General features: G+C 41.2%; 1 protein-coding gene across 2 annotated transcripts in view; it reads left to right on the top strand.

The window, feature by feature from the left end:
* LOC126095167 (DNA topoisomerase 2-binding protein 1-A-like) overlaps window positions 1-14,990 on the top strand; it is a 304,515-nt gene that overhangs the window by 210,171 nt on the left and 79,354 nt on the right. For both annotated transcript variants that reach the window (XM_049909903.1, XM_049909895.1), the window contains exon 15: window positions 10,251-10,465. In XM_049909903.1, the coding sequence (XP_049765860.1) occupies window positions 10,251-10,465 (215 nt within the window). The remainder of the gene's footprint in view (window positions 1-10,250; window positions 10,466-14,990) is intronic.

Raw genomic sequence — 14,990 nt, 5'->3', positions numbered from 1 at the left:
AAGCTATACGCCTGCTATCTGGATTGCCCTCCAGGAAACCTGGTTCCCGGCAATGCGGACCCCTGCCCTCCATGGCTATAAGGGATATTACAGGGACCGTAGCAACTATAATCGAGTGTCAGGTGGAGTTTGCGTTTATTTCCTAAACTCGGTCTGTAGCGAACCTGTGCCCCTTCGAACCCCTCTTGAAGCTGTTGCTGTCAAAATAAGGATGATGCAGGAAGTAATTGGTTGCAGTGTATATCTTCCTGCAGATGGTGCAGTACCCCTCAATGTATTATCTGCACTGATTGATCAACTCCCTAAACCTTTCCTATTTTTCTGAGATTTTAACGTCCATAACCCCTTGTGGAGTGGCACTGTGCTTATTGGCCGAGGCAGAGATGTCGAAACTTTGTCTCAGTTGGACCTCTGCCTCTTAAATACTGCGGCTGCCACACATTTCAGTGTGGCTTGAGGTGTTTACTCAGCCACTGATTTATCAATTTACAGCCCAGGACTTCCCCCTTGTATCCACTTGAGAGTGCACGATCTGTGTTGTAGTGACTACTTCTGCATCTTCCTGTCACTGCCCCAGCGTCAGGCCCACGGACGCCTGCCCAGATGGCCTTTAAACGAGGCGGACTGGGAAACTTTCACCTTTGCTGTCACCATTGAATCTCCCCCACACGGTAACATCGATGTGACGGTTGAGTAGGTGACTGCAACAATTGTTTCTGCAGCAGAAAATGCGATCCCTCGCTCTTTATGGTGCCCGAGGCATAAGGCAGTCCCTCGGTTGTCACCAGAAGTCGCTGAAGCAATTAAGGAGCGTTGGCGAGCTCTGCAGCGGCATAAGCAGCACCCTTCCCTGGAGCACCTCGTAGCCTTTAAACGGCTCCGTGCCCGCGTTCGCCAACTTACCAAACGATGGAAGCCAGAGTGTTGGGAGAGATACATCTCGACCACTGCGTGCCGTACGTCACCTTCCCAAGTCTGGGCAAATATCAGACATCTTTTTTGGTACCAGACCCCAACAGGTGTTCCTGGTGTTACCATAAATGGCGTGTTAGCTACCGACGCAAACGCGATTGTCGAGCACTTCGCTCGAGCCTCTGTGTCGGAAAATTCCCCCCACCCTTTCGCACTCTCAAATGAAGGCTGGAAGGGAATGTCCTCTCATTCGCTACACCCCACAGTGAATCCTATAATGCCTCATTTACAGAGCAGGAGCTCATCAGTGCCCTTGCACATTGTCCCGACACAGCTCCTGGGCCTGATCGGATCCGCAGCCAGATGATTAAACATCTCTCATCTGACTACAAGCAACATCTCCTGTCTTCTTCAATCGGATCGGTTGCGATGGCGTCTTTCCATCGCAGTGGCGGGAGAACACCATCATTCTGATGCTCAAACCCGGTAAAAATCCGCTTGATGTGGATAGCTATTGGCCCATCAACCTCACTAACATTCTTTGTAAGCTCCTGGAACATGTGGTATGTTGGCGGTTGGGTTCGGTCCTGGAATCGTGTGGCCTATTGGTTCCGTGCCAGGGTGGCTTCCGCGAGGGTCGCTCTACCACTGATAATCTTGTTTCCCTTGAGTCTGCCATCGGAACAGCCTTTTCCGTACGGCAACACCTAGTTACCGTCTCTTTTGACTTAAGTACAGCATATGACACAATCTGGTGACATCATATCCTTGCCACATTGTATGAGTGGGGTCTCCGGGGCCCGCTCCTGATTTTTATCCAAATCTTCCTGTCACTCCATACTTTCCGTGTCCAAGTTGCTGCCTCCCATAGTTACATCCATATCCAGGAGAGAATGGAGTCCTGCAAGGCTCTGTATTGAGTCTCTCTCTATTTTTAGTGGCCATTAACGGTCTAGCAGCAGCTGTTGGGCCCTCCGTCTCACCTTCTCTGTATGCAGACGACTTCTGCATTTTGTACTGCTGCTCCAATACTGTTGCTGATGTGTGTCGCCTACAGGGAGCCATCCAGAAGGCGCAGTCATGGGCTCTAGGCCACAGGTTGTAGTTTCCAGCTGCAAATTCGTGTGTCGTGCACTTCTGTTGGCATCATACCGTTCATCCAGAGCCCAGAACTTTACCTCCATGACGATCCACTCACTGTAGTGGAGACATATCGATTCTTAGGACTGGTTTCGATGCTCGATTGACGTGGTTTTCTCATCTTCATCAGCTTAAGCAGAAGTGCTGGCAGCACCTCAATGCCCTCTGTTCCCTGAGCAACACCAATTGGGGTGCATATTGCTCTACGCTGCTGCGGCTCTACAGAGCCCTTGTACATTCCCAAATTGACTATGGGAGGAGTGTGGTTTATGATTTGGCAGTGCCCTCAGCATTGCATTTACTCAACCCTGTGCACTACTGCTGGGTTTGGCTAGCGAAAGGAGCTTTTAGGACATGTCCCATGACTAGGGTACTGGTGGAGGCTGGGGTCCCTCCATTGCAGATCAGACATGCACAACTGCTTGCCAGTTACACAGCACACACATTTGTAGTTCTCCTGATCATCCGAATTATTGTCTCCTTTGCCCACCCGCAGCAGTCCATCTCCCACATAGGCAAGCCCAGGTCGGGGCTAACGATTGCAGTTCACGTGCAGTCCCTTCTCTCTGAACTGGAGTCCCCCTTTACCACCTTCACTTGCGGTTCGTTTACGTATGCCTCGGCCGAAGCTTTGTCTGGACCTTTCACAAGGCCCTAAGGACTCTGTTAACCCTACAGCTCTCCGCTGTCACTTCCTCTCGATTCTTGACGTGTTCTAGGGCTCTGAAGTGGTTTACACCAACGACTCGATGGCTGATGGTCACATTGGCTTTGCCTACGTTCGCGGCGGCCATATTGAACAGCATTCCTTACACAATGGCTGCAGTGTATTCACTGCAGAACTGGTGGCCATTTCTCGTGCACTTCAGTATATCTGTTCATGTCCTGGGGAGTCTTTTCTTTTGTGTACTGACTCCTTGAGTAGTCTGAAAACTATTGACGAGTGCTACTCGTGTCATCCTTTGGTAGCATCCATCCAGGAGTCCATTTATGGCCTGGAACGGTCCAGTTGTTCAGTGGTGTTTATCTGGACCCCCTGGTCACGTCGGAATCCCAGGAAATGAACTTGCTGACAAGCTGGCCAAACAGGCAACATGGAAACCACTTCTGGAGCTGGGCATCCCTGCAACTGACCTGCGTTCATTATTACACTGCAAGATTTTTCAGCTTTGGGAGACGGAATGGCAAAATCTCAGCACACGCAACAAATTGCGACCCATTAAGGGAACCACGAATGTGTTGAAGTCCTCGATTAGGGCCTTTCGCAGGCACTCCGTGGTTCTGTGCCGGCTCCGCATTGGCCATGCCTGGGTGACCCACAGCTACCTCCTGCCCCATGAAGATCCACCTCAGTGTAAGTGCAGCCGGTTGACGGTGGCCCATATTCTTCTGCTCTGTCCTCCTTTGGCTGCCCAGCGACTATATCTTTGGTTGTCATTATCATTGATATTAGCAGACAACGCCTCATCAGATGATTTGGTTTCACGTTTCATCCGTGAGGGTGGGTTTTATCATTCAATCTGAGTTTTAGTGCCTGTCCTTTGTCCATCTGTGTCCTCCACCCTAGTGCTTTTAGGGTAGAGGTTTTAATGTGTTGCAGGGTGGCTGGCTTTTCCTTTTTACTTTCGTGATCGGCCAGCCACTGTAATCTGCTTCCTTGTTTTACTCTCTTCTAACTGTTTCTTGCATCTCTCTGTTATTTTCTTGTCCTCTTTTGTTCCTTTTAGTGTCCATTGCCTTTCCTTTGTTCTTGCAGTCTTTCCTTTCTTTCCTTTCTTTCCATTTTGTGTTATGTCTCGTCTGTTTTATTGTCACACTTGTGGCAATGTTTTATTAGGAGCAAGGGACCGATGACCTTGTAGTTAGATCCCTTTCCCCCTCTTTTAAACCAACCAACCCTAACAGATATTTCTTTATATGTAACTGAGAAGTGAAGTACCAGTTTTCATAAATTTAGCTTTAAAATTTTTTTTAATGTAATGACATATCTTCTTAAAAATTTTCATCCCCTATTGCATTCCCTTAGGCACTGAATTTCCAGAAGCACCGCAACATGTATTTTTTTTATTTCTAAGCAGGAAGTCAAATACCAAAAGTCATAGATGTAGCCTTAAAATCTGTTAGTAGTTCTTTAGTAATTATGTAACAGCAGGTGAAAACTGTTTCACCGTGACAGTTTCACAGTGTGATGCATGTCACTGGAAATCATCATTGTTGGAATAACTGTCAGCATATGTGATCTGACAATGGATGATGGTGTCATACAGGGTGAGCACAAAGTCTTGCCCAGATTATAACAATTTATTACAGAATAACTGTTTGACATAATAATGTAATGTACATTTGATGCCGTTACATAGGTTAGTGTTAGTAGTTTTTTAAGACCACTTAAGTTAGTAAACCTCAGCGTGTGCTCCCTTGGTAGCTCTGAGAATGTCGAGACGGTATTCCAGTTCCCACCATGTGTTCTGTCACAGAACTCACAGCACCTTGTATCCTAGCCTTCAGTTCGTCGTCGTCAGCAACTGGTGTGACGAAGACTCTGTCCTTGATATAGCGCCCCCCCCCCCCCCCCCCCCCTCCAAAAAGAAAAAAGTCATGGGGTGTAATGTCTGGAAAGTGGAGTAATGTCCAGATCGGTGGATTGGAAGGAACGGTCCAACACCCTGGCCACCCTGCTCTCCTGACATTATGCCCTGAGATTTAATAAATTTTTATGATCAGGGCAAGACTTTGTGCTCACTCTATATTAATAATGCATTTATGAATGCTATGACTCACAATGAGTGAGTTTGAGCCAAAGTACATCACCTACAGCTTCTGTGAGGCCATACATGATGAACTTTGGTATTATGACTTTAAATGCAAAGAAACAGACAAATAATTTAATGTTATTTCGGTTAGGTGGATGTATCTGAATTCCTCATTTAATGATGTTCCCAAATTATTTGGTGGCATGCTGTTGTTTAGCCATCCTTGCTTTAATGCTAACATAATGCAGCTGCGATTTTTTACCCACTCTAGGGCTTCCATTTCTTACGCACACCAATGTGGGTTAGAGGAAGATTCTGTCCTTGATTCTGAACTCGAGTCAATTCGGTTTCTGTTCACTGTTAGAAAATCAAGGAAAAACATAACTAGTTTTTAATCAGCTTTAGAGCAACATTGTGGCATCGAGATGAAATGAGAAGGAAAATTAATCCAGATTTAAATGTCCAACAAACCAAATAAATCACTTTAAAATGACTGCAGTTGTTATTGCAAGAATAAATTACAGTGAAAAGGCCTGTTGTGAAGATAGTACCAACAGACGTCACTAGATCGCAGTATGATCGAAAGTCAGAGAAATTGTGATGTTCTGTTTATGTATTAGTTTCTGTTGTTATATATGACCTGCACCTAGAAGATATTGCCGTTATTATTTCACTATTTCTGAAGCACATCAGTGCGGAAGAGGTGGAGGGGGAAATGTGACGAGTGCAGTGAGGGGCCCTCTGCCTTAACTTAAATGCAAATTGCAAAGTAGCCATGCAGGTGTAGAAGAATCTCTCATATGCCTTACTTGCTATTAGTTTTATGTGGTCACTCCATATTAAATTGCTTATTCCTACAAATTTATGGATGCAGTTGCTTCCAGTGATTGTTCTGCATTTGAGTAATCATGCCATAATAGATCTTCAGCCTATTTATGCACAGTATGTTAATTTTATTTTCAGGACCAGTTGCCAATCCCTCCACAAAGCATTGATCCTCTACAGATCTGAAACTTACTGGCAGATTAAAACTATGTGCCGGACCAAGACTCAAACTCGGAACCTTTGCCCTTTGTGGGCAAGTGCTCTACCATCTGAGCTAATCGAACACGATTCGTGACCCGTCCGCACAGTTTTAATTTTGCCAGTCCCTCCTCCTGCGGACCTTGCAGAACTATCACTCCTGGAAGTAAGGATATAGCACAGACATGGCTTAGCCACAGCCTGGGGGATGTTTCCTGAATGAAATTTTTGCTGTGCAGCAGTGTGTGTGTGCCGATAGGAAAAAAGGTTAAAACTGTGTGCCAGACCGAGACTTGAACTCGAGACCTTTGCCTTTTGGGGGCAAGTTTGGAAGGTAGGAGGTAAAGTACTGGTAGAATTGTAGCTCTAAGGATGGATAGTGAGTCTTGCTTGGGTAGCTCAAATGGTAGAGCACTTGCTCGAGAAAGCAAAGGTCCCAAGCGGGAGCCTTGCACCGGGACACAGTTTTAATCTGCCAGAAGTTCCAACTCGGTGCGCACTCCGCTACATAGTGAAAATTTCATTCTCTCTTCAGGTCTTCCTGCATTATGCTGCAATTTTCTAGCATTGTGACTTCTCTGTATACAACGGAGTCTCTGCTGTCCCATTGACAGAGAAAGCAAGGGAACTTTGCATAGCCACTTTGTTGACCAAGCAGCATTGAAATCACCTGTGGTCTGAATAGCAGAGTTTGCTTAAAACCAGTTCAAGGTTTTCGTAACATTCTTTTAAGTGAACTGAGTGTCCAAATGGTATAGAAGCATACTTATTGCCATTGAGTAGAAGTATTGCTTGAAATCTTCTTTTTGAAGAATCAGTAAAAAGTCTCCATTCATCAGTAGCATATTATATTTTGAAACGTGCCATAAGTCCTGGAACATCACTGCAAAACACCAGGTCACCTTCTTGAGAGAAGAAAGATTCAAACTCCTTTACCCTCGATCAATACCAATAAAAGGATGTACCCAGAGCCAACGTACGTTTCTTTCAATCTAGATTCTAGAACCTCTGCCGATTCTTTAGAAAGGCCTCGATCTCGAACTAAATGGTTCAGTTCAGATTGTGAGAATGGAATGGGATCGGTTGGGCCAGGATTGTAGCAGTCTCTGTCTTCTTCACTATCACCTTGCTGAGCCAATGGCTCGTGATCATCTGTATCGTCTAAAGAATCTGGAGGAGAGGGTATTTGTACTTCAAGTCCACGAGGAACAGGGTTAATGGCTGATCGGATGTTAGGGTAAGACATATCCTTTTTGTTTTTCAAATTGATACCTCGTACGTTGCAAGGACTGCTTTTTACTTTGAAACCACTGCCTCAGTTCCTCAACACACACTGGACAAACTTTGTGTGGGGCCCAAGGCTTATCTTGATTGCCAAACTTTATACCAAAATAGGCGAAATATACTTTTTCAACAAAATTGGAAATGTTTCTTTGTTGCTTTTTAATGGTACAAATGTGGCAGAAGCAATCAGGTGAGTTTATACATCCCCTGGTAGCGATTGTCCATAAAACTACTTCTCAACACAAGAAAACAGTCGCTGCTTTAAAGCACTAGTAACAACACCACATGAACATCACAAAGTGAAGAGGTATTGTGAACTGAAGGACAGTAGCAGCAGCTCACTGCTTGGTGATGGCAGGGGAAGGGGCAGCGTGACAGACAGGCACTGACATGAAAAATACTGCTGGTTTCTCCTAATTACTCTTTATTTTATATATATAGTATAAAAACGGCTAAATAACAGTTTATGGAGATCCTAAAAACCAAAATTCAAACTCACTAGAGTGCTGAAATATCGAAGAAAGCTAAAACTAGACAAGCAGTTTGTGAAATAACTGTACGTGATGGAAGTTTTTCACTATTTTTTCCGAAATCGGCATTGAAAACACTATAATAATCACTTCATAAATCTGAAACAATTTTCATGTCGCAGACCTGTGTTATTCCACATACTTTGGGACAAATGTGGAACATAATAAACAGTAAAAATTTACTGCCTATTGACAGAGAAATAGGTGTTTCAGGAGAAGCCTGTAAATGCCTGACCACACACAAAACATTAGCTTCCTGATCACAAACAAATAACTTTTTTGCTGCAATAAAATAATTACAGAAAAACCCTATTTTTTACTTTTCAGCAGACTGACCTAAAAAGGTGTAAGATACAGGAAAGCATGGGAAACACAACAAACAAAAGTGAATAAATTACTCTCACTGACTTTATATTGCTCAAAATGTGAAAGTAAAAAAATTTAAATTTTGCTAGTTCAATAAATCTGGAATAATTGTTTCTCTTTTTAACAGCAATTAGGTTTATTTGTTTCTCCACAGTATATGAACCATTAGTCACAAAGGTAGTGCCTGACGCTGATGTACACACACAAACGCAAGTGCAGGGGTTCTCATTCCAATCATGTTCAATGGTGTAAGCAAAACGCTGAAGTAAAACTGAAAGAAAAACAAATAAATGCAGACTGTTTATTAAAAAAAAAAAGCAGGGTGTCTCATGATGTGCCTCTGGACGTCCACACTGGGAGATTCAATAGTTGGATCTTCATAAGATAATTGTAGACGTAGCTACGCCTGGTACTTCGACTGAAGAATGCCAATGATTCACGATTCACACCTGCCATGTTCTGTCTGATATACAAGCAAAGCTCCTAGAATTCTGATTCAGCATATCCAAAAGTGGCACATACGTCTACCTGCTCCTCAAGGGAGTGGGGGGGGGGGGGGGGGGGGGGGGGGATGTGGGATATAAATTAAAAGAAGACCCATCATATGTTTAATGGATGTCCCATTTCCATTCTTGGCCTTGGTTTCCTTTGCTGCTTCTCAATATACAGGGTGGACCATAACTCCAGTAACAAAATTTTGGAGGTTATTAAGGAATATTTACAGATTATTTTGGCATAAGGGACTGTAGGTCTCCAGTGGCTCGTTACATCGACATCTACACCTATATACACATATAAACTCTGCAAGCCACTAAATGGTACACAATGAAAGGTGCCTTCCTTTCCTATTAAACTTACAAATGGAGTGAGGGGAAAGCGACTGTCTGCATACTTCCATATGAGCCCTGATTTATCATATCTTATCTTCATGGTCCTTACACGAAATATACATTGGCGGCAGTAGAATCATTCTGAAGTCAGCATCAAATGCTGGGTCTCCAAATTTTCCCAATAGTGTTCTTTGAAAAGAATGTCGCCTGCCCTCCAGGCTTTCCCATTTGAATTCCTGAAGCATCTCCATAATACTTGCATGTTGTTCATACCTACTAGCAACAAATCCAGCAACCCCTTCTGAATTGGTTCAAGGATAATTGTTTTGTTTGCTTTCTTACACCTTGTATTGGTATTGCATAAAAGTACAAATGTGAATGAATGGTATGTGCTGTATGTATTGTTTGGAAACAAATTTGTTCCATTTGCTCACAGTACCTGCTGTTGACAACAGTAATGCCCTTCTTATCTTGTTGTGCTTAAGCTTATATTCAGTACTGCTCGGTCCTATATTCTGTACTGCTCAGTCCTGTCCCAGGTTTGTTTTTCCAGCAATGTTAGTTGTGCATTAATAGTGATACACACGTGCGGATAGGCTACTGGTGAAGAATTGGCCAATAGGCATCATGTCTATTGATTCACTGTAAACAGTCAAAAAGTAGCACGATGATGCTATGCGCACCTATGGCAACCACATCAAAGTAGTTTCGCATGCGTACACAGGTATCCATAAATAACTCGATCCTTTCTGTTATCACATTTTGGTGATTGTGTATCCCAGGCTTTTTCACTATGTTGAAAGCATTTTCACAGAAACAAAGATAATTCTGGCAGCTAAGCTGAATAAATCATAATTACGTTATCACTATGTAATGAGGCACTGGATACCACATGTAATTAGTACCAAAATACTCAGAAAATATCCCTGTACAACCTATGAAATTTTTTACGTAGTTCTGGATCCCCCTGTATGTACAAATGGATTTGCAATGGGGTAGGCTAGAACATTTTGTCAGTTCCTTTTCAAATAGTATCTCCCTTTCATGCCATTCTCCTCTTGAAGACTGCAGTCTGGTTCTATATTAGGTAAATTAATTACCATTATATTAAATAAATATGATTCTATATTAAATCATGTATTCTAGTGCCTAAGAAAAATTATAATATTGCATTATTGTAGCCCTAAATTTAGGAGAAGTAGAAATAGACTTCAAACGCAACATCAGTGGGTACAGTCAGCCGTTCATGAAATTTTGCTTTTGATAGAAGTTCGCCCTCAATGTTATTCTATGTATGTTCATTGGATTCATTAAAAAAACTGCTCACAATTTGTTCAACTATTGTGCGACACTATAAGCTTCATTTCCATTCGATGTGTAAAATATTTATGCCAATTCTTTCCTGTTCACAGAACACAAGAGACTTTTGCAAGAGTAAATAACCCAGAGAAGGGTGCTATTGCATCGACACATCTTATCTGTCCAGAGCCTGGCAGCAAAAAATATTTGGCAGCTTTGAAATGGAGTGTTCCTGCAGTGAACCATAGGTGGCTGCTGGCTTGTGCACGTGAGGGGAGATGTGTTAATGAAGAGCCTTACCTTGTTAAAGAAACAAGCTCCCCTAAAGGTAAAAAGAATTCACTCTCTCTCTCTCCTCTCTTTTTTTTTTTCAGTAAAATAGAGTATAGGTGGTGACACTTACATAAATTTGCAAAGCATTAACAAAAGTTTTAGGTGAGATAGCTTTAGTCTTCCGAATAAATTTTCTCTGTTGCAGAGTGTGTGCTGATTTGAAATTTCCTAGTACATTAAATCTGTACTGGACAAGGACTTGAACTTGTATCATTTGCCTTTCACTGGCATATGCTTACTGATAATTGGTCCAGGCATGACCCACCTGGAAAGTTCAGTTAGCATTTGCAGAAGAAAGGCAAAGATTCTGGATTTTGAGTTCCAGTCTGGTACATGGTTTTAATTTTTGTTTTAAAGTTACTTAAAAATAAATTCTGACTGGTGTAAAAATTAATCAGAATGCAGTTAGCCTGTGAATCAAAATAAGATTCTTACCGCAAAGTACTAGATGCCTTCGATGCTGATGTTTTATTTTGGTGTGTTAATTATCTGTGAACAGTTGTCTTTATTTCAGTATTGTTTCATTTTGACTGTCTGTATTTATTTCTAGTTTTATGACCACTTCCTCTTCTGATGGGATTTTAAAATTTTATTTCTTTCTAGTTCACCATAATAATAATAATAATAATAATAATAATCACAATCACATCGTCTACAGTTTCTAGCCCCTAGCTGGGTCTGTTTCAAACATAAGCATCCCCATCTTTACCTGGACCACCACATTTATCTCTATCAGTCTGCCCCAGTCTTCTCCTTTCTTCATCACACTGTTCTTCACTGCTGGGATCCATCTGTCACTGTGTTTCTCCAGGTCTTTTGCCTCCTGTTATTTTGTGTGCCTCTCAGTATCATGCCAACTACCTTCTTAACCGTGTCTCTTCTGTGGTCTCTTGCATATGTTTCTCTTTCACTACTTCTGTTGTTATCTCATTCCTTAATCTCTCCATTCTAGTAGTATTATTCTGCTTCTTTGAAATTTTACGCCATGCACTTATCTAGCTTGTATACCTTTTCTTCTTCATTACTCACATTTTTTATGCATCCATGAGTATCTGAGCAATAATATTCTCAGTATAACACTTCCATGCTTTTGGGTTGTACGTCTTTGCTTATTACGCTGTTCAGTAATACCTTCACTAATCTCCCTTATCATTCTTTCCTCTATCTTCTGTTATGTTTCCATGTGCTTGAAACTTTCCAATTTCTTCAGCACTTGTTCTCTAAAATACTTCTATACATTTCTAATCTCATCTGATTTCTCGTTGTCACCATCATTTCACCCTGCTTTGCATTAAACTCCAATCCATACTGTTCCACCATTTTCTCCCATACATTTAGTCTTTCTTGTGCCACTCTTTCATTTCCCCAGACCATTAAGACACCTGCTAACACCATTGCTATCATATTGCTCGTGTTTGAGATGCCACTCCTGCCATCACCTCACCCATAAAGGTTATGGATAGTAGTCAAGGTAGGACTTGTACCTGCTTCAGTCTGGTCCCCCCTTCCCCCCAATGGAACCATTAAACCATTACCAAGCTGTCTGTATCCTCACAGTCACCTGTATATTATTTTGTCTGAGCTTCCTCCTGTTACTATTTGCATTATAAACAGTTATTCAGTTTTGACGATTAGCTTGGTTATAATGTATTACCAACGTAGCTTTGTGGTGTAGAAGGCAGTCAAATAACACAGGAAAGAACGGACAATGAAAAGAGTAATGCTATAGAGAAAAGTAACAAATGAAAACATCACAGGGTTGTGGGACGAAAGGAAAGCCATTTGCATTGTTTGTTTTATAATGTAGTATGATATTTCACAACATAAACTGGTAAGCTTAACAAAATATGATTGTTTTCACAATGTTCACACTATTTCTTAAGCAGCAAAGACTAGTTAATGTAGATGTTTGCACGATGAATAATGGGTAGCAACTGACAACGAAGTAAGGGATACTAAATACACAGTTTCTACTTATTGAGAACTAGTTATACTAGTTACAGACTGACAGAGTTTTTGTGCATGATGCTTATAAAAAAAACTTGTTTAGTATTAAAACAACAAAATGGTAAGATATTGTGCTGTTAACTTTTAGATATTAGTACAAAAAAACAGAAAAAGTAAAAGTGGACAAAAATAAAATAAAGGAGAACCTCTCTTGTCCACCCTCAGCTGGTATACCACTCAGGTTGATCAGACTGTGCTCGAGCCGAACTTGCCGTGACTTTTTACCATGGCTCATTACACGTCATGCCATTGTTATGTACTGTATTATTGTTTACAGGTTTATTGTTGTTATTACTTGTCCCTTTTAATGCTCTGTCATCTCTCGTGTCGTTTCTGTCACTGTCCGTGTTTTTTGTACAGTACTGCACTGTGAAGTTTTTAGTGCTTACTGCTTGATGATTGTATGACACTGTTCTTCTGTATTTGTTACATTACTGTACATATTTGTTTTACATTGTGTAGTGTACAGTTGTGTGTTTGTTTTTTCAAAATGTCAGGAGTGAAAGGTAAACAATGAAAAATTAGCAGGGCTATGAATCACTTTAAAAAATTGCCGAGGAACTCAGTGTCAGTGTTTGGATCGGAGAAGAAACCGGAAAGACATTGAATCATTTACAGTCGTGATAAACGGTGAAAGCTCTCTTAAGAATCGCAAAACGTTAACAACTTGAACTACTTGACAATGCATTATGGAAATGGTTTCGCCAAGAAAAAAGGAAAGGAGTCCTGATAAGGAAAGGAGTCCTGATATCTGAGTTCATAATAAAAGAAAAGGAAATAGTTTTGCGCAGAAAACAAGAAGCCAAAAGTGAGTTCGCAGTTAGCAAAGTTTTTGAATCATTGCTGGAAAACCAGTCACAGTGCGAAGCTTGTTTAATTTTCTGGTGAACAAGTATAAGTTAATGCTGAGGCTGCTAAGGAGTTTTCTGTGAAATTTCAAGAACTTGTCAAATAAAGGGACTTCTTACCTTTCCAAATCTATAACATAGACAATGCAGGCCTAAACTATAAAATGCTCGCTGTGTCAGATGAAACCATGGCAGGAACAAAACTTACAAAAGTTGGGCTACCCATTGCTCCTTGCAGCAACACATATGGCACAGACAAGCTTCCCCTGTTTGTTATTGGCAAATGTAAGAAGCTTGTGGCATTCGAAAACAAAACTAACTTATCTTCCTTGATGAACTATTACTGAAATAAAAAAATCTGCACGGATGGACTGCAGTCTTTTCAAGTCTTCGTTTTATGAAGAGTTTGTTCAACGAAGGGTTTGTTCAGTCTGTCCAAAAAGCCTTGAAACAATAAAAGCTCCCTGTTTATGCTCAGTTGTTATTGAATAACACACCATCACAACCATCTGAAGAGGACATAGTGAAAGGGAACACAAAAGCTATCCTTCTTCCACCAAATCCAGCAACGGATCAGGGAGTCATAGTATGGCTAAAGACACAGTATCGCAGAAACTACATCAGCTCAATTTTAGAAAAGTTCCAAGGAGGTTGTAATGAACTTGAAGCTATGAAATTCCTCACTGTCATAGATGCTTTCCGTACAGTTGCTGAGTCACGAGAGGAACTAAACCCTGACACACTGCGGAAATCTTAGTGTTAGCGTCGATCGGAAGTTATGACCAAAAGTGACTAGATCAAACGTAAGCAAGACGATGACACGCAGATAATTAAGAATCTACAAACTGTACAGTCGAATGTCGTGGCCAGTGAAGTTGAGTAGTGGATTGCCTAGTGTGACAAACAACTGTGAAACCATTGAAGAGCTCAGTGACAACCAGATTATTATTGTTTTGGAAAAAAAAAATACTGAAGAAAGTGTGAACGAGGGCTCAGATGATGACGACGACAATGATCCTCCTCCTCGGATTTCGAACACAGACGTCAAGAATGCTTTTGATATTGCCCTTCAGTACATCGAGCAGCACTCAACCGTACTACACCTATGGACATTTTGGAGGAACCCTGCAGTTAAGTCCAAAATATCATCTACTACATAAAAATGTATAACTGACTTTCTTCTTAAGTAATTTTTTATTAATTTATAGGCTACCTTCAATTTTTACAGTACTGTACATATGTACTTTATGTACAGCACATGCGTGCTATACAGTATTGCTCTTTACTAGTATGTAATAATAACAGCTTTTCTGCAGTTTATTGCAGTGTTTTCACTGTAGACAGCGATATACATATGTAAAGTAGTCATTTTTTAGTTGAGAGATTGTTTACTTTAATGTAAATCCATATTGTTCTGTACTTTTTGATAATCCAACCCCTTTTTTATTCTGACGCATAACCCAGTCTCGAAGATGATGGCTTACAGGGGTTGCACTGTTGGTGGTGAAGTTATGTTAACTAAAAGCTATATAATCAGAAAAATGAGAGATACTGTGTTATGATTTTCTGTGCACTGGGATTTTCAAAACCTGCCAGTAATTTTCTAGAAAGTTATATTTTATAATTTAGATATTACCCAAAATAACATGTTATTTTAGTAGAAAT

This window comes from Schistocerca cancellata, chromosome 1, assembly GCF_023864275.1.
Source record: "Schistocerca cancellata isolate TAMUIC-IGC-003103 chromosome 1, iqSchCanc2.1, whole genome shotgun sequence".
Taxonomy (NCBI): Eukaryota; Metazoa; Arthropoda; class Insecta; order Orthoptera; family Acrididae; genus Schistocerca; species Schistocerca cancellata.
The sequence above is the reverse complement of the archived record's forward strand: the minus strand, read 5'-3'. Positions and strand labels throughout refer to the sequence as shown.